The sequence below is a fragment of the Colossoma macropomum genome, unplaced genomic scaffold (assembly GCF_904425465.1).
Source record: "Colossoma macropomum unplaced genomic scaffold, Colossoma_macropomum, whole genome shotgun sequence".
Lineage (NCBI taxonomy): Eukaryota > Metazoa > Chordata > Actinopteri > Characiformes > Serrasalmidae > Colossoma > Colossoma macropomum.
In genome coordinates, this window is record NW_023494806.1 from 3,322,004 (window position 1) to 3,341,345 (window position 19,342).

At 40.4% G+C, this 19,342-nt stretch overlaps 1 protein-coding gene across 1 annotated transcript in view; it reads right to left on the reverse strand.

Annotated features, from left to right (window-relative positions):
* dnah10 (dynein axonemal heavy chain 10) overlaps positions 1 to 19,342 on the reverse strand; it is a 109,071-nt gene that overhangs the window by 2,238 nt on the left and 87,491 nt on the right. Inside the window, 15 exon segments of the mRNA XM_036598948.1 lie at positions 921 to 1,101; positions 2,945 to 3,112; positions 3,215 to 3,426; positions 6,874 to 6,973; positions 6,975 to 7,006; positions 8,146 to 8,317; positions 10,166 to 10,261; positions 11,459 to 11,668; positions 11,768 to 11,968; positions 12,196 to 12,379; positions 12,618 to 12,772; positions 14,268 to 14,422; positions 15,327 to 15,431; positions 17,011 to 17,284; positions 18,672 to 18,901. Of these exon segments, the coding sequence (XP_036454841.1) occupies positions 921 to 1,101; positions 2,945 to 3,112; positions 3,215 to 3,426; positions 6,874 to 6,973; positions 6,975 to 7,006; positions 8,146 to 8,317; positions 10,166 to 10,261; positions 11,459 to 11,668; positions 11,768 to 11,968; positions 12,196 to 12,379; positions 12,618 to 12,772; positions 14,268 to 14,422; positions 15,327 to 15,431; positions 17,011 to 17,284; positions 18,672 to 18,901 (2,475 nt within the window).

Genomic DNA, 19,342 nt, shown 5'->3' on the forward strand with positions numbered 1-19,342 from the left:
TTCATCCATTCATTCCTTCCTTCATTCATTGATCAATTTCTTCCATCATTCCTTCACTCATTCATTCATTCAGTCCATAATTCATTCTTTCCTTCATTCATTAATTTCTTCCTTCTTTCCTTCACTCATTCATTCCTTCAGTCCTTAATTCCTTCCTTCCTTCATTCATTCATTTCTTCCTTTATTCATTCATTCCGTCATTTATTCCTTCATTTTTTCATTCCTTCATTCATTCATTTCTTCCTTCCTTCCTTCTTTCTTTCCAGTTGTTTGCAAAAGTTTGGAGACCACTGTTCAAATGATGTTTTGTTGATCTAAGCAAAAATAAGTTTTTTTTTTCTAAAGTCTAAAAAAAACACATCCTCTAAAGAGAACACAATTTATTAGTGCACAGTTTATATTTATTTGCAGAGTTTAATGTTGGGAAACACTGGAAAAAGTAACATAACATATTAAATGTGCCATAACTTTTGCACAAGCCTCATTTTGCATTTTATTTCTTTCCACTATGTTAAATTCAGAAAATAAACAAATAAAGTAATTGTGCATTAAAATGTGCAGAACTGTGTTGTCTGTAGAGGTCTTTTGTTTACATTCACATATGTGTATACATATATTTATACTGACTCCTGTTTCTGAAAGTTTCTTGACTCAAAGGCATCTTTAGATTGTAGGTTATTCGCACTACTTTAATGACAGCTTAAGATTGTCTTCAGGATAAGAGCATCTGCTAAGTGGTGTTAATGTAATGCGTGTGTGTGTGAGTGTGTGTGAGTGTGTGTGTGTGTGTGAGTGTGTGAGTGAGTGTGTGTGTGTGTGTGTGTGTGTGTGTGTGTGTGTGTGTGTGTGTGAGTGTGTGTGTGTGTGTGTGTGTGTGTGAGTGTGTGTGTGTGTGTGTGTGTGAGTGAGCGTATTCTCACCCTGTCCGGGTCTCTCAGTGACCTCGTCCTCACTGCGGTACTGGGTGACGTGTGTGTAGAGTGTGGAGCGGTCCAGTGGCCAGCCGTTCCGTCTGCATGTAGCCTGCACCAGTGCGGTCAGATACGACTCAGGGATGTGTAACCCTGACAACCACATCACTGTGGGCTCACCATCGTCCACCTGCAGATCAAACATACGTTCAAAATGACTACTTAAAAAAACTCTTAAAGTTTATACTCTCCATCAGTTCATTCTCTCCAACAAACAAACACAGTTACACACATATAAAAGGCTTCACCTTTTACTGAGCTATTAAGGTTTATTATTCAGTTTCTACTATGGACTTAAAGCACCGGTCAGGAATAGTTTACTAACAGAGGGAATCATATATAATTCCCATTTCTGATTGTCTTTTTTCATTGTTGTTCCAAAGCCTCTGTTGTAGCATCACTCAAAACTGGTTTCCCGCAAATCCACTGGGCTATAAAATCCCTCTTGTTGTTTACCCAAACAGCATCATAGAGAGGACAGTTCACTTTTATAATGCCTAACCTGGTTGTCTTGTAACCCCAAAAAACGAATGTGTGAAGTCCTGTTCTTGGATCATAGTTTTTGGGGCTTTTGGAGTTATGTTATTAAAGCTACACTATGTAAGATGAGGGGATTTGGAGACCTCTCTGGTGGAAATGTGTAATTGCATGCAGTGTGCGAAAGAAAATGCCGTAACATGGGTTGTGCTTCAGACCCCTTCCGGAAAGCAGGTGAATCGGAAGACTGCGCGTTAAAAGAGAATGATATGATTATGAGTAAATTATCTACACACCCAAAAAATTGGATCTCTTTCTTTAGTAAAGAAAATGGTTCTACATAGAATCACAAACACTCAAAGAACACTTTGCATGATTAAAGGGTTCTTTGCATCGTGAAATAGTTCTTCAGATTGATGGGAATGTGCTGTAGGTGGTTCTATATAGAACCTTTTTGAAAAGGTGCTATATAGCACCAAAAAGGGTTCTATTGTTACAAGCTTGACATAAAACCACTAGCAGAACCCTTTTTGGTGATATATAGAACCTTTTTTTTAAAAAAAGGCTCTATATAAAACCATCAATAGCACATTTTCAATCAATCTGAAGAACCCTTTCTTGATGCAAAGAACCTTTTAATCATGGGTTTTAAAAAAAGGATTCTTTGAGTGTTCATGGTTCCATATAGAACCATTTTCTTTACTAAAGAACTCTTGAAGAACAATCTGTTGTAAGAGTGTGCTGTTGTCATCATTTCTCCATCAGTATAATGTTGATTTTGGATTTGAGACCTAAACATCGAGCCGGACCTTCTTTCTGAGTCTGTTTGTGTGACGTTAATACGTAAGGATGCGTGATGTGATCTGAAAAACTCCAACTCTGATTTTTTGCTCAAATCCGATCTCTCTGACTCGATGGTTCACACTCGTTTAGGTAAGTGATTCAAATCTGTCATTAATGTGACGAACCGGCGTCCTGAAATGACCCTCATGCGCACATCCTACTCAGTGACGTCACGTGAATGAATCACGTTCATCATCAGCACAAACTAACGAGCAGAACGAGCTTCGCTGAGAAGATAATTAACTCTGATCAGCTCTCAGCTTCATTATTAGAGCGAGACGAAGGAGAAAAAGGTGAGATGAGCTGCTTTTCCACCGTTTACAGGCTTTAACTTCTGTTCGGCGCTGCTGCCATGGTAACGCTGAATGATGGCGCACGCACAGTGGAAAAAAAGCACATGAATTCTGATCTGAGCGTCACATTAAGGTCTCATGGCCACGAATCAGATACGTATCCGATCTAGGACCACATATTAAAGTGGTTCAGGTCGGATTTGAAAAGATCAGATGTGTCCAAACAGGTCTGAAAACATCAGATCTGAGTCACATTAGGGCAAAAAATCAGATTTGTGCCACTTCAGCCTGGTAAGGTGACCATAGCCTACAATTCTAACAAAAAATTATAGGCCTTTCGGCTGGTGTACTGGGTCGTACCCATGAGCTGTACTGATCGTAGCGTCTCTTGAAGTGGATCATCCAGTTGCCCAAAGATTTCAGGGTGTCCGGGGCCAGTCGTCTCCAGATAGCAGGAATCTGACCATTAAACAGGGCTCTGGCAACTTCGTCCAGTTCACTGCTCATCCCCACCTCACCTGCTAAAGCCTGGAACATGGACAGACATGGGCACAGCTTTAGAGCACTCAGTTCTTACATCTTTTCTTTCTCTCTGCTACTGTTATCTCCCTCCCTCTCCTCTTCTCTCACCCGCTGCAGTTCGGCGAGTGAGCGGCTCATTCGGAGGACGAGCCTGTTGAAGCGCTCCAGCTCCTGCAGCAGCACCACGGAGGTGGGCGAGACTTCCAGGCCGAACTTCTTGCGGATCACGTCCAGGTCGAACACGCTGGGCAGCTTGTTCTGGATGTCCCGCGCCACTTGAGCGATGTACTCATCTCGACTGATCCCACCACCAGAATCACCTGCAGCAGAGACACACAGACGCCGTTTTCACCTGGCCAAATCATGCCGCTAGAATCCGGATCACATCCTCACAAGATTTTAACCACATGGATTTATACATGGACTTTGTTAGGACTGGGCATTATGACAATATACACCAATCAGGCATAACATTATGACCACCTCCTTGTTTCTACGCTCATTGTCCATTTTATCAGCTCCACTTACTATATAGGTGCACTTTGTAGTTCTACAGTTACAGACTGTAGTCCATCTGTTTCTCTGATACTTTATTAGCCCCCTTTTACCCTGTTCTTCAGTGGTCAGGACCCCCATGGACCCTCACAGAGCAGGTACTATTTGGGTGGTGGATCATTCTCAGCACTGCAGTAACACTGACATGGTGGTGGTGTGTTAGTGTGTGTTGTGCTTGTACGAGTGGATCAGACACAGCAGTGCTGCTGGAGTTTATAAACACTGTGTCCACTCACTGTCCACTCTCTTAGACACTCCTACCTTGTCGGTCCACCTTGTAGATGTAAAGTCAGAGTCAGCAGTGTGTCAGCATAGTTTGTGTTGGTCATCCTCTAGTCCTTCATCAGTGGTCACAGGAAGCTGCCCACAGGACGCTGTTGGCTGGATATTTTTGGTTGGTGGACTATTCTCAGTCCAGCAGTGACACTGAGGTGTTTAAAAACTCCAGCAGCACTGCTGTGTCTGATCCACTCAGACCAGCACAACACACACTAACACACCAACACCACGTCAGTGTTACTGCAGTGCTGAGAATGATCCACCACACAAATAGTACCTGCTCTGTGAGGGTCCATGAGGGTCCTGACCACTGAAGAACAGGGTAAAAGGGGGCTAACAAAGTATCAGAGAAACAGATGGACTACAGTCTGTAACTGTAGAACTACAAAGTGCACCTATATAGTAAGTGGAGCTGATAAAATGGACAATGAGCGTAGAAACAAGGAGGTGGTCATAACGTTATGCCTGGTCGGTGTATACTGTTATTGTGATCAATTATGTTAGGATACAATACAATATGCTTCTCTGAACATATCGTCGATATTGTCAGTGCAAAATTAGTCCTGTTAAACTAGATTTAGTGCAACACATTATGCGAAATACTGAATACAAATCACGGTGTTCACACTTTTTGATAGTATTTTTTAACGTAGAACTACTGGTTCATTTCTCTCTGTTCCAGCTGATCAAATGTTTGAGAAAATAAATATTGTGACACACCTGCATCATGAAAATTTCTTAAAGTATCCCAATAATATATTTTCATCAAATCCACCGCCTCAATTTTTTATTCAGTTCAGCACTGTTGTTTAACGCTAAGGTACTGCTGAGTTTAAGAAGAGTGACCACTGAGAAATGTAAAATTTTCACAGCTTGCAGTTACACCATTGGAATACATAATTAAAAACTAAAATATAAAATAAAAATGTTAATGTAGTTTAGGACCTAGCAGATATAATCCTGACACTCCAGGTGCATGAAACACCCAGGAAAAAACAGGGTTATACTCACCATATCTGAAACTGATTCCCTAGATGAGGGGTCAGCAACATGCAGCTCCGGAGAGCATGCGGCTCTTTTACTGCCCTGCAGAATTAGTTTTTGGTAAAAATAAAATAATCCTCCTTTACAGTAAAATAAAGCTCTGCTGATCGTTCAACACAGTTTAACAATAAATGGTCTTAAACTCTGGAGTTAATGTAGAACTGCTAATTCACCCTTTAACCCTGAAGATCAGCGCAGACTGCTGGTCACCATAGCAACACAGACAACAGTCTCGCCTAGCTAGTAGCTAACGAAACGGCAAAGAGAGAGATTTAAGATGAACATTGATAATTTGGAGACGAATGGACTTATTTGTGTTTATAATCACTCCAGCTGGTTTCCTGATACGTTTAATCTGCAATGAGAAACTCAAACACTAAAAAGTCACGAAGCTGCAGTCAGTTTCTCGTTCACCAACTTCTCGTTGGAATTTTCCCGTTCCACCTTAAATGGTGCAGCAGTTACATTCTGGCACCTCAGGCACCATTTAAGGTGGAATGGGAAAATTCGAACAAGAACCCGCAAATGAGAAGCGACTTCAGCCTCATAAAAAATCGAAAGCTGAGAGACGTTTTACAAGAAACTGTTCTACTTTTGAGGAAAAGTTTCCTGCCAGAGATGTGAGAAAAGCAACAATAGCTGAGCTGAAGCTTAAAGCAGAGCAAAGTAAGTCTCTGTTTTCGTTTATATATTTTTAGCCTATACTAGTACATTAACACACACTGAGACATATTTACAGCCAAGATGGTAAAACATACTTTAATAAATAGACATAAAATGTTGCGACTCCCAAGGTGGGTTGATTTTTGTTGAAAGGACAACATGGCTCTTATTAACATTTGTTTTACTGGCCCCTGCCCTAGATTAAGGTTGTGGGTCAGTTTGACATCAATTAAACTAAATTCGACGAGGAATTCAAACATTAACTACACACTGTTGTGCAAACTTGTCTCTCATATGTGAGTTTTTCTCACATATTGCCCCATTTTTGAAACCGAATCTCTTCAGAGCCTGCCCCAAACACTGCTATCGATAAAGAACAGAGAGGACGAAAATTGGGATACAGTTTCAGCAGGTGGGGTAGAGAAGGGTGCTGTGTATCTGTTTGGGCCTCTATATAGTGGTAAAGGCAGCAGAGGCAGTACAGGGTAGGGTAGAGGGTATATGTTTGGGACACTATGCTTTGTTACAGGTACAGTGCTGTAAAGGATCTTCATATAAAGTGTAATATAAGAAAAGGAGAGCATGAGGAAACAGAAAACACAGTTTTTAATATATCACTTTCCATGTGAAAAAGTAACTGCCCTCCTAAACTTCACTTCTGAGATATTTGACCACTGTTCCAAGTTGCCTCCATTTGGAGACAATGGCTCTCACTGTGGTTTGCTGGAGTCCCAGAGTCTCAGAAATGGCTCTGTAACCCTTTCCAGGCTGAATTTCTGGAATTTTCGGAATTTCTTTTGATTGTGGCACAGTGTGCTGCTTGTTAAGACCTTTTAGCCTGCTTCAGATTGCTGGACAGGTTCCATTTAAGGGATGTTTTGATTCATCAGGACCGGCAGTAATCGGGCCGGCGTGTATCCAGTTTAATTCATCCCAATTATTCTATTACTCTTCAATTATTCCAAACTAAATATGGTTAACTGGTTGATTTATAGGGTAAATATTTTTTCACACAAGGGCTTTTTTCCTTTAATAAATTAAATGAGAATTTAATTTCCTGTATTTTGTATTTACTCAGGTTGTCTTTCTCTTCTTTTAAATTAAAGCAGACAAATTAAAGGGGGTTAATACTTTTTCACAGCACTGTAGATAGAATATTGAAGGAATATTAAGGCGTGGAATGTGTTTGGGAGTCATGGTGGATGGGATAGTGTGGAGAGGGGTACCTGTTTGGGGCTGAAGCTCTATGAGGTGAGTCCACATGTCTCGGGCAGCCTGAGTGTAGTAGCCGATCTCAGCGTTGGGGTGCAGACCAAACACCTCAGGGGGTGTTAGCCAGAGGGAGGGACTCAATTTCATCTGCGAAGCACAGCAAACACAGTTACAGTTACAATCAGTCAGTACATCAGCTCCTTATATCACAACTGACAGCATAATTTTGCCTGATGAAGATGCATGTACAACTTCTTATAATAAATATGAATTTTTAAAACAGGGTAAGGTGTAGCATTTCCTGGCTTACTTATTCCACCACACATGCCTGTCCACCTGCTGCTTATTCTTTAGATGTTTCCTAAAGTTCACTCTTCAAAAAGATGGTTCTTCAAGGGTCCTTGAGTAAAGACAATGGTTCTATATAGAACCATGAACACTCAAAGAACCATTTGCATGCCTAAATGGTTCTTTGCATGGTGAAATGGTTCACAATAGCCTAATAATCCATTAATAATCTGACTAATAGCTAATCGGAATAGAATACATCCATGTAAACACCTCAATCGGAATAGTCTGATTGAGGCCATTCAGAATGCAGTTTCTATCCGACTGATCGAGGTGGGTAATCCTGTAAATAATCCGTTAAATAGAAGAATAATATCCGTGTAGACGCCTGTATCTGATTACATTCCCTATCGGAAAGTTTAAGTCCGTTCTGATCGTGTTTGTCGCATCATAGTGAAAGTTTACACCGTTCAACATGGCGGAGCAGAAACTGGTCTGCAGAGGAGACGAAGTTTATGCTCTGATCTTTAAAAGACGGCGGTGGGACGGACGTCCAGCTTATGTGTCTCAGAACACGACGTCTTCCTCTCGGCCTTCTTTAATAAGGACATGTGAAGGACGTTTTCCTGAGTCTGACATCATTTTAAAGCAAGTGAAAACACAAGCGCTGCTCACTGCTGCTCGTCTCACTCTGACTGGACTCACGTGATGCTGGTTGTCATGGTAACGTTTACACTAAGCGGTTCTCTACACATGTGCGTCATTTTGAATATGATTACTTGTAGTGTAAATGTAAACAGAGATTTTCCATCAGATTGTTGAGTAGAGTGAGAATAAACACCTCAGTCTTAATCTATAATTGGAATGTATTCAATCGGATTGGCAAAAATCTTTGCATGTAAACACAGACACTGATGGAGAACGTGATGAAAAACCATTGTCTTTACTAAAGAACATATAAACTAGTGACTGTTATGTGACTAAATTCTTCTACGCACCAACAAAAACATCCTTGGGTCCGTCCGGCGGGATCCTGTAGTCCACGTCTTTGTTGTGGAAGAAGTGGAAAGGCTGAAAAGTGTCAAAGATGAAATCTCCCAGATACTCGTCCATGTAGACGGTGAGGATTCTGCGGTCAAAGCTGTCTATCGCCCTGCCCCCGTACATCACCTGGTTGAAAATCAGGGTACTGTTCATCGCTCAAGACCAAATTAAAAGAATAATAAATTCAAAACATCACATACCGTCAGCACGGTGGCAATCAGCACATTCACTTCAGAGGGAATTCTGTTTTTGCACACGATGTAAACTAAGTCATTTAGAGTGGCTGGATGTGAAATGCTTAATTCAGAACTGATCGCAGCGGTGGTGATGGGAACCAGGGGCCGGATTCACAAAAGCTTTCTTAAGAAAAAACTTGCCATGGTTCTTCAGACAAACACTAAGAAGTTCATAAGAATGTTCTTAAATGCAATTCTTGAAAAAAACTTGAGAAGTTCTCAGATATTCTCTTAAGATCATCTTAATTATTTTCGTACAATTTTCTTAAGAAGTCTTCATTGTTTTTTTTTATGTATGCTACATTGCACTTTACTATGCACCATAAACGATGCGAGATACAGGCTGAGTTTGTATTAACTGTTACTTCCTTTATTTAATCTGCTCAGAGGAGCAAAATGGTGGAAAAACATCAAACCAAGCATTTGAAATAAATTAGCAAACAAGAACTAGAGGTGATGGAGGAAGAAACAGCCATCAGTAAAAAATCCTCATTGGAAAATATGATAATTGGGGGGAGACGGACATGGATGGCAAGAGCAGCAGCAAACACAGTGTCCGTGATGAATTTAGATGCTGACTTCGTCAACTTTTACAGCCTAAGACAAGTGCAGGTCACTGTAAGGTTAAGAAAACATTTAAGAACATAATATTGTCAAGAATATTTCACTTGTTCTTAGAATTATTCTTATGAAAATAGTGCAGAAAAGAAAACAGGAGAATTCTTAAGAAGCTATTTGAAGAATAACATTTTCTCGTAACTTTTTTTAGATTGAAGTCAAGAAAAAACACATTTAAGAAGATTTTCTTTCTTAAGACACTTTCGTGAATCCGTCCCACACAGAAAGTTATCACATGAAATAGTTATGAATATGTGCCCTGATGTCTGTGACATTGTTTGATTATAGGTTTGAGAAGGTTTGTAACCTGAAATGTGCCTTTTTTTAAAAAATCCATTGATGGTGGAGGGGTACACGCAGAGCGCTGTAAGGCAGAACAGTCCGCAATAAAAATTTATTTTTTCAGATTTATCACTATTGTACCATCATCATAAGGGTGGGCAATTCACAAATTTTCAAATTTTCAATTTCTCTTTCCTTTACAGCAGTGTGCTTTCGCTCCGCACCTAAAAGCCCAAACTCACCCAGTTTATTTTTATTTAATTTTTTTATATATGTTTAGTACTTTTTAGTAGGTGGTGGAAATGCACTACAAAATAATTGATCTTATTCATTTTGATCTTAGTTATTTATTTTATTTATCTTTTTACACTTTTATTCAAGTCTTTTTTTCAAGTTCAAAAAACGTGTAATGTTTCCAAAGACAACGAGTAATCATGTTAAATAATCGTGATCTCAGTATTGACCAAAATAATTGTGATTATGATTTTTTACAATAATCGAGCAGCCCTACATCGTTCCAGATAAAACTCAGAAGACTCGTGTAGGTTCACTGGTGGTTTTGAATAGTACATAAAATTGCTAAATTTGTGCTGTAGTCATGGTGACCCCTGATTAGTATCACCACCACTGTAAAGAAATCTGAGTCAGTAAGTTTCTACAATGAGCCACTTCACATTAAACCACGCTGAATGACTTTGTTTACATCTCAACCACTGAATTTTGAAAAGTCAGTGAGGTTCCCCTGAATGACCTATACAGAAAGTAAAGGCTTTAACTGTTAAATAATAAGTTAATGTTAGTAAAGGATATCATACAAACTCAATAATGAGTGGGCTACCTCTCCAATCAGGTATTTGAGACTCCCCCATGGGATCTTGGCATCATCTTGACTGTGAGCTTTGGTCAGGTAGGTGTTCAGGATCTCCATACACACCTGAGATACAGAACAGCCTGATATGTTCAGTGTGGAACAGATACAACCCACACTTATCAGTAAAAGCATTTCCTTATGAACTGCTAAACACTCAGGGAAGATTTTTATCTAAATCCACTTAAAAAATGTAAGCTCCAGGCTCTAGGCTGAGTAAGTGGATATGTTGTTGCTGTTGGAACAAAACTTCATCTCTCTGTTTTTGTCACTTTTTTATTTTTTTACATACTTTGAAAACACCAGCTGCCCTTTACTCTGTGTGAAAATATCATGAAGAATGAACCACAAGAAATTATCCGAAATTACTTGGAAAAAACGCTTTTACATTACTTCTATTATATACCTTAAAAGTGTTTTTCCTTCTCCTGTAAAGTTACCAGGTTTTAAAAATGTGTTTTCATGACATCACAGAAACAGAACAAGATATTTTTGCAGCTTATTTTTCATACACACTGATCAGCTATGGCATTAAAACCATTTTATCAGCTCCACTTACCACATAGGTGCTCTGTGTAGTTCTACTTATTTACACTAATAATTACAGACTGTAGTCCATCTGTTTCTCTGCATACTTTGTTAGCCCCCTTTTCCCTGTTTCTCAGTGGTCAGGACCCCCATGGACCCTCACAGAGCAGGTACTATTTGGGTGGTGGATCATTCTCAGCACTGCAGTAACACTGACGTGGTGGTGGTGTGTTAGTGTGTGTTGCGCTGGTGCGAGTGGATCAGACACAGCAGTGCTGCTGGAGTTTTTAAACACTGTGTCCATTCACTGTCCACTCTATTAGACACTCCTAACTTGTCAGTCCACCTTGTAGATGTAAAGTCAGAGACGACAGCTCATCTGCTGCTGCTGTCTGTGTTGGTCATCCTCTAGTCCTTCATCAGTGGTCAAAGGATGCTGCCAACAGGACGCTGTTGGCTGGATGTTTTTGGTTCTCAGTCCAGCAGCGACACTGAGGTGTTTAAAAACCCAAATAACACCTGCTCTGTGGGGGTCCTGACCATTAAAGAACAGGGTATGCAGAGAAAGATGGACTACAGTCTGTAACTGTAGAACTACAAAGCGCTCCTCTATGGTCAGTGGAGCAGATAAAATGGACAATGAGTGTAGAAACAAGGAGGTGTTATAATGTTATGGCTGATCAGTGTTTGGACTCTCCAGCCTACAGCAGTAAACATTCTGAGCCTCGTGCTTACCAAGAAGTCAGATTCATTGAAGTCGTAGGGCACGTTCCAGCCGATCTTGCCATATTTGCGCCTCTCCTGCACCACAGCGTGGAAGAAGGCCAGAACGTAGACCAGGCTGCGGAAGGCTGGGTGTGGGCAACTCATCAAGGTCTCCTGCGAGATCTTAAAGTAGGTGGCCCTCATGTTCAGCTTCAGCCCATTGGGGGGCTCGGTTACCACCTGGACACACAGGAGACAAGAGGTGTATCACATTTTGCCAGTCGTATCACTCCAGGGCTGGAACTGAAGGCCGCTGTAAATAAGCAGTGAAATGTGAACCTTCAGGGACTTCTGCAGGATGCCGATGGGGAAGTCTTTGATGGGGTCGGTTGTGAGCCACAGTCGGAAGTCTGGGTGAGGTTTGGTGATCCTCTCCAGAGACTTCTCCAGATCCTTCAGCCACTTCACTAACAGATGACAGTTCTGCAGCATCAGCCACTGGCCTCTGGACACTGCGGTCTCCAGTAACTGCAGTGCAACCTGGGAAATGGAGGAAACACAATGAGTAAGGCTTTAAATAGTAAACTTCAGTTGCTTGAAATTTACATGAAGCTCCATTTGTTTCCGCATAAAATAAAGCCTCTGCAACTCCCTTGAAACTTTTTTAAACAAGACTTTTTTTTTACAATGCAGCATCCATTTTAGACCATCAGACAGTATGTGAGACTGTCTGTTTCTCTTTTGTCTCCATCCCTGTGTGTGTGTACCTTCTCCTGGCCTTGCCCCATGGCCAAGAACTTAAGTCTGCTGCTCCCGAAGCCGGAGCGCTCAGCCAGCTTCATCAGATCGCTGGCCGGCTCACAGCCGGGGCTCAGGATGAACACGATGGGGGAATTCGGAGTGCTCTGCTCAAATATAGCCTCGAAACTGATCACTGGGGGCTGCACATACCTGAGAACGAGACAGAGAGTGGCAAAGAAAGAAAGACAGGGAGAGAAAAAGGTCATTTAAAGCCATTTAGAAGCTGTGTTTGAACAAGAGGGCTACTATTGTGGATTCTATCATAGCAACATGACAGCTGGGCTTCAGCCTGGAACTACTTCTTAATGCGTTATCTTTGACAACCCTAATATATTCACACAGATACATCGTATTTAAAAGCAAATTTAGAAAGATGGTGCTCTCTTACTTCTCTCCCATGGTGATGGTGACGTAGTCGCTGACGGCGCGGTACACTCGGTCCAGCCTGAAGCAGCGCAGGAGCAGAAGCTTCTGGAAAGCTGTCAGACTGTCCTTGTACTTCATGGGGAAGGGAGCCTGTTCTGGGCCGTCCAGGTCATACCACTAAGAGAAGAGGGGACAGATCTCAAATCTGGTAGTATGCAAATTTTACTGACAGTTATGTAATTCATAACTTTCCTTTTTGGTGCTTTTGTGTGATCAAATGTAGAGCAGCATGTAAATTTGAGCATAATAGTTTCACAACCTGAAAAAAAGTGCCTGATTTGCAGCTAACTACACTGTAAAAAATGGCTCGTCAGATCAACCTAAAAACATGACTTAATGTAGTAATAAGGTAATACTAAGTATATAATTAGGCTCGTTTTATTCTCAAAAATTACACTGATTGAAAAAATCGTTCATTTGAAGTATTTATTTAGGTAGAGCGTGTCTCCAGCTTCAAGTTCCTGGGAGTAAACATCTTCGAAGATTTTCCATGGACACTCGACACCTCACACTTAGTTAAGAAGGCACAGCAGCGCCTCTACATCCTGAGGAGACTAAAGAAGGAACATCTGTCTCCTTAGATTCTCTAAAACTTCTACTGCTGCACCATTGAAAGCGTACTGACCAACCGTGTGACAGTGTGGTACAGCAGCTTCGCTGTGGCCGACAGGAAGGCCCTCCAAAAAGTGGTGAGGACCGCTGGGCGCATCACTGGCATACGGCTCCCTGCCATCAGAGACATTCACCATGCTGTGTGCGCAGAGCGACACCTCCCACCCAGCCACACACTGTTTAACTTCCCCCCGTCTGGGAGGAGATACAGAAGCACTCGGACCAAACCGGTCGGCTCTTTCCCTCCACCATCACCCTGCTGAACTCCACACCACTCCACTAATACTCATACTTGTATGTTGCACACAATATTTATTATTATTTATTATCCCTTGCATTTCCATACAAGACTGTTCACTGTATATAGAACACAACACATAACTGCTTACTCTAAAAGTACATAACATACCGTATATATATTATTTTTATAGTATTAAGTGTATATACATGTATATATCATTCATAGATATATTTATAATTGTGTATATATTGTTCATATAGTTGTATACTTCATAGACACATCTGTCTGTCTCTCTCTATCTATCTATCTATCTATCTATCTAAAACTAGTTAATTTGCTTGTTACCACATGAAGTATTTTTTTAGGTTGACCTGACGAGCCATTACATAACAGTGTAACCAAAATTATCAACAATATCATCAATAATTTCAAAAATATAAATAAAATAACAACAGTACTAATTATTTGTGCTAATAGCAATCCAGTCACTTTCCATTGATGGATGGAGCAGATAGGGGTAGATGCAAAAAAGGGTTTTAATTCTAATTTGGTCAAACACATTTCTTTACCAGCTGGCTCTAAATTAGGCACTGTGGCCACGTTAACACTGAAAAGTGGTGCATTCATGTGTAAATAACGTAAATTCTGTGTGTGATATATATTTATTTATTTGTTGATAAAATGGCCAATGACTGTGGATACAAAGTAGGTGGAACTCATAAACTGGCAACTAGTGTGTGTCTGAGAGTGTGTACATACGCTCTTCCATTCGTTAGGATTCTTCTCTATGTCGTCGATTAATGTTCCGAACTCGTTAGGAAAAAGCTCGTTCAGACGCACAATGTCCTCCCAGCCCTGATCAGGCAGCCAATCGCACGGCTTCTTCTTCTTACTCTTCTCCAGTGACAGGTTCCCTGTAGTGAGACGTGGAGTCAATCAGGTTATGGTCAAAACAGGAATGAGAAAATGAGAAAATGTTGCATGTTCATTATAAATCAGAGGAGCTAAGAGTGTGTGAGACAGGGAAGTAAGTCGACATTGATATCACAAGCCTTTGATTTACAGCATAAGCCAGGCAGCACAGTTCACAACAAGTTTCACATGACTTTACATTTATCTACACTGAAAATGGTGCTTTGATTTGTGAGCTTTTTTCTAAAAGTCCAGACTCTGCAGACTCGGTCTCCACCGTCACTCTGATTACCTTCGTGTGTTAATGTTGATGCTGAAATATTACAGTGAAGGTGGTGAATAATGAGGAGACGGAGCTGAACGTGTGTCTGTTTATTAGGAGGAGTAACGTTAGCGCGCTCGGCTAAAGTGTTTGGGAAATGGAGACTGAAATTGGAGAGCGGCGACACTCTGATAAACAGCAGGGGGCGCTCTCACAGTATACTAATAACTAATTGATTATTTTAATTACGTACTGATGTTTCAGCTGCGTGTGTATGGTCGGTTGCTAGGTAACAGACATTCCTAAATTAAGATCAGATTTGATTCTGTAATACAAATTCGTGAAAAATCTTATCTTGACCTTTCAGATCTTAAGACAAAAAGATAGGAAGTTTCTGTAACACGGCCCCAGATTTGAAAAGACCCAGTTTCTGTGTCCATGCAGTACTGAATACATCAGATCTGTGTCATATTTAGAAAAACAATGGACTTAAGAGCCTAGGAAAAAGAGACATAGAGAAAGAGAGTGAGAGAGAGAGAGAGAGAGAGAGAGACAGAGGAAGAGATAATTGTGTGAAATTAATCTGTTTGACATCTTAGACATTTTACTTGTCTGAATCCTGATGTGCTTCTCCAGCATCTCACCTTTAAGAAAGAACTCGAGCTCTTCCTGAGGAGCGCGGCCCTCGGCCTGCTCGATCTTTATGGTCATGTTGAAGGAGAAGAGCAGCTTGTGTCTCTCAAACAGCCCTGCGGAGCAGTACAGAAGAGTCACACTACCTTAAAGCAACATGAGATTTTGACACAAATTCCCCCACCCGCTGCACACCATCATCAAGGACAAGAGGAGCATGTTTAGTGGCAGGTTGCTGTCACAGAGCTGCTCAACCGACAGACTCAGGAGATCTTTTGTCCCTCGAGCCATCAGGCTCTTCAACTCCTCTCAGTGGGGCCAGACGTGAAGAGAGAGGACTGAATTTTTAATGCTAAATTACAGGTTTATTTTATCTATCTGCACATCTGGACACCTTACTGCACACCTTATCACACATTTTGCACATCTGGACACTCCACACGTGGACACTTTATTTCAGTACCAATATCTGCACATATTTATTCAGTATTGTCATTATATGCTGTTACTTTTGCTTTACTTTTGTTTTTAGTGCTATTCTTACATTTTCTATTTTCTATTTTTTTTCTCTATTTTTTATTCTAAGATTATATTAAGATTATATTTGGTGAATGGAGGAGCAAAGTAAGAATTTCATTGTACAGTGTAACTGCCTGTTTCGGCTGTGCATATGACAATAAATCTCTTCAATCTTGAATCTTACCTGCACCTCCTTGTACAGTCATTATTGCACTGCATTTTATCTCAGGTTATAGATCTTATTGCATATTTTTTGTATATTTTTAGTTGTATAAATGCCTGTAGATACGTTTTTTTGTATATATTCCTCTTTTTATATTGTACCACACTTATAATTACAACTGTCCCGTGTTGTGTGACTGCTAGTGGCTGCTACATTTCCTTCGCGATCAATAAAGTATCCGTCTATCTCTCTATCTCTCTATCTATATCTCCCCCTTTAAAAGGCCCAATCCCATTTTACATATCTATCTATCTATCTATCTATCTATCTATCTGAGAACCCACTTAAAGGCCCAATCCCATTTCACCCCTTGCCCCTACCACTTAGCCCAACCCCTCCATTTCACGTCTAGGGGTAGGGTGTCCTGATTCTTGTTGAGATAGAGGGGTGGGGTGAAGTGTTAGAGCTACATGACCCTCCAAACTGAGGTTTTTCAGAGACTCCAAATAGAGTCATATGAGAAAAAGGAAAACCAGCAAGATGGCTGAACAAGAGACCAAAGAAACCCACAAATTTTCTTAGTTAAAAAGTATGATAACCATTGTATTCTCTTAGTTCCCTGCCCCCATTGTATGCTATTGGCTGACGCATGACAACGTTTGATAAAATCAATGCCAAGAGATGCGCTTCTGACAGATACCAAAAATCCTTGTGATCTAAGATTACATAAACCGTCTACCTCACAAATAAAAGCATCTGCTAAATATGCAAACGTGACAACGTAAGTTGTTTTATCTTGTCTACTTCACTGTTTTATTTTACTTTGATAAAAAAAGACTGAAATGAGATGAAGAATTAAAGAAGTGTTAAATAGATTTAAATAGATTTTTGGAGGAATTAAAAGTAATCAGTCACAAAACAGTTATAATTTTTAATTCTCGCAAAAGAATCAAAATCTCAAGAAACGTAAGAATCGCATTTTGAGGCCTGTAGCAGTTCAAACCTGTACTCACCAGTGCAGCCGTAGTTGTAGACGTTGTGAGTGAGTGTGTTCATGATGTTCTTCAGTCTCTTGGGCAGGATGGAGTCCGGCAGGGATTTACGAAGTGAGTAGTCGAACACCTCCAGGAAGGAGGCCAGTGAGTACTGGTACATGCTGTTCACCAGGGCCATTTCAGCCAAGACGAAGAACAGGATGGCCCCGCGCTTAGCTGCTGGACGGTAGCCGTCACGCAGCTTATCGATGTCCACTGATGTGTTTTGAGCTAGCTTCAGTTTCTCAAAGACCTGGTGGATTAATGTGAATGAATCAGAACACTGCCAAAAAATGCTATAAACATTTTATGAATATTGTCGCTGACGTAAACAGGGCTAACTTCTTAACCGTCTTCTTAACGAGACTTTCAACATTCATCATGAAGATTTTCAAAAAGCAGCTGATGTTTTCACATTGTGTGAAATAATAATAAAAAAAAATTAATTATGAGGTTTTGATATTGCAGTGATCGTCTGTAAAATTTAGATATTTCAATAGATGTTATTTATATTATGATAAAAAAATATATATATTTTTCAGTGTCAAACTGTGGCTATTGGAGCTAGGCCTTCAGTTTAGGCCATCAATGTCAAATTATGCTAAAAAACAAAAACTAAACAAACAAAAAAAAAATAAACAAACAAAAAACTCTGCAACAAAGCTAATTTGCAACAATTGCGCCCCTAGGGGATTTCTAATACTATGTTAGCACTAAGCCAGGGGGGTCAAACTCAACCAGCAAAAGGGCCATATTAAAAAACTCTCAGCAAATCTGTGGGCCAGCTGTGTTTTTATTTCATTTTTACTTAACATTCTGCCATGACCCCAACTGGCCATTGTTGATTCAAAATATGTCAAAACTGCAACAGCAAAACAGGCATTAAATACTTATTCAAAAATAATTATAAATAAAAAAAAAAGGTTTTAGGTATTTTTTTAAAACTGCCTATTTGCTTGAACTAGACACCCGGCATCTTTTCTTTTTGTGTAACTGCTGGCCCAGAGATTGTTGCTGGGGGTCGGAACGCACACTATGTTGCAGTGCACACTGGGGACTGTAGTGCATCTCAGGGTGAAACAGGCTAATAATAATGGAGAATTAAAATAATTTCATGGGTGAATAGGACTGTTTCATGGGCCTGCCTTGGCCCGCGGGCCTTGTGTTTGACACATGGGCGCTAAGATTTTGGCCATTCTAGATTAAACACAGACATTTGAAACTTGTAAAAGACATTCCATATGTTTTAGTTGAAGCTTTTAACAGACATTAAAATGTATTTCAGCTTATATGTTTCAGTTTTACAGCGACTCTTTCAGAAAAGAGCCCTGGCACAGAGCTGCCGCCGCGATTTTCCATTCCGAACAACTAACACAAACCTGCTTAGACTACGGCTCATAACTTCCAGAAGGCCCCAACCATTGTAAATTTAGAAGCTGATTGGTTTATTCTTCTGTCATTAATTATGTTAGCGGTGAATATAATGTGTAAGGCTTTCCAGCTCGTGAAGTCCAAACCAATGGAAGAGCTCACTTTATCTACCCAGATAAAACAGTACCACAGAGAAAACAACGCTGAATGGAAAACAGATTAAACTGCACTTTGTGTGTGCGTGTGTGGCGCTGGATGGACAAACTGACCTCGCTAGCTTTGGACTTGGTCTCCTCGAGGGTGTGGACGAGTTCAACGTTATCCAGCATGTTTCCTGTGGAGGTGGCCAGCTCTCGGAGCAGAGAGTCCTCCAGATCTTTGAGGAGCCGCTTGTTCTCGCTGGTCTCCTGTATCAGACGCTCCCTCTGCTCTTCCAGCTCCTTCCGCTCAAAGCCCACGATCACACTCAGCAACTGATCCTCCAGACCCTTCAGAGTGACTGAACAAACATAAACATCAAGAACAACAGCTTCAGGACAGGATCTATAAAAATTAACTGCCACTATCCACAAATAGTGACCCTTAGAGGTCACAGTTACTGCTGACAATAACAAAAGCATGTCTGTAAGTAGGAGATATTTTATTATGACTTTAATTGGCAAAATGAATTTATAATTTTTTATTTATTATTTACTATTTATTGTGCATAAAGTAAATTATTCTTCATATTTTTACCATGTTTTTGTCACCGAGATCAAAATAAACAGAACAAATCTGAAAAACTGTGAATGTGAATCAAAGGTAAATGTAGCTATGTGTGGTGTTCAGGTCTGTGGGACCCATTTTTAATGTTTTTTTAAAAGAAAAAATGATGTGATTTATTATTATTTCATCCTCAGATTCTTGGTCTTTGCTCATTTTCTGTGAAGAACATATAAAA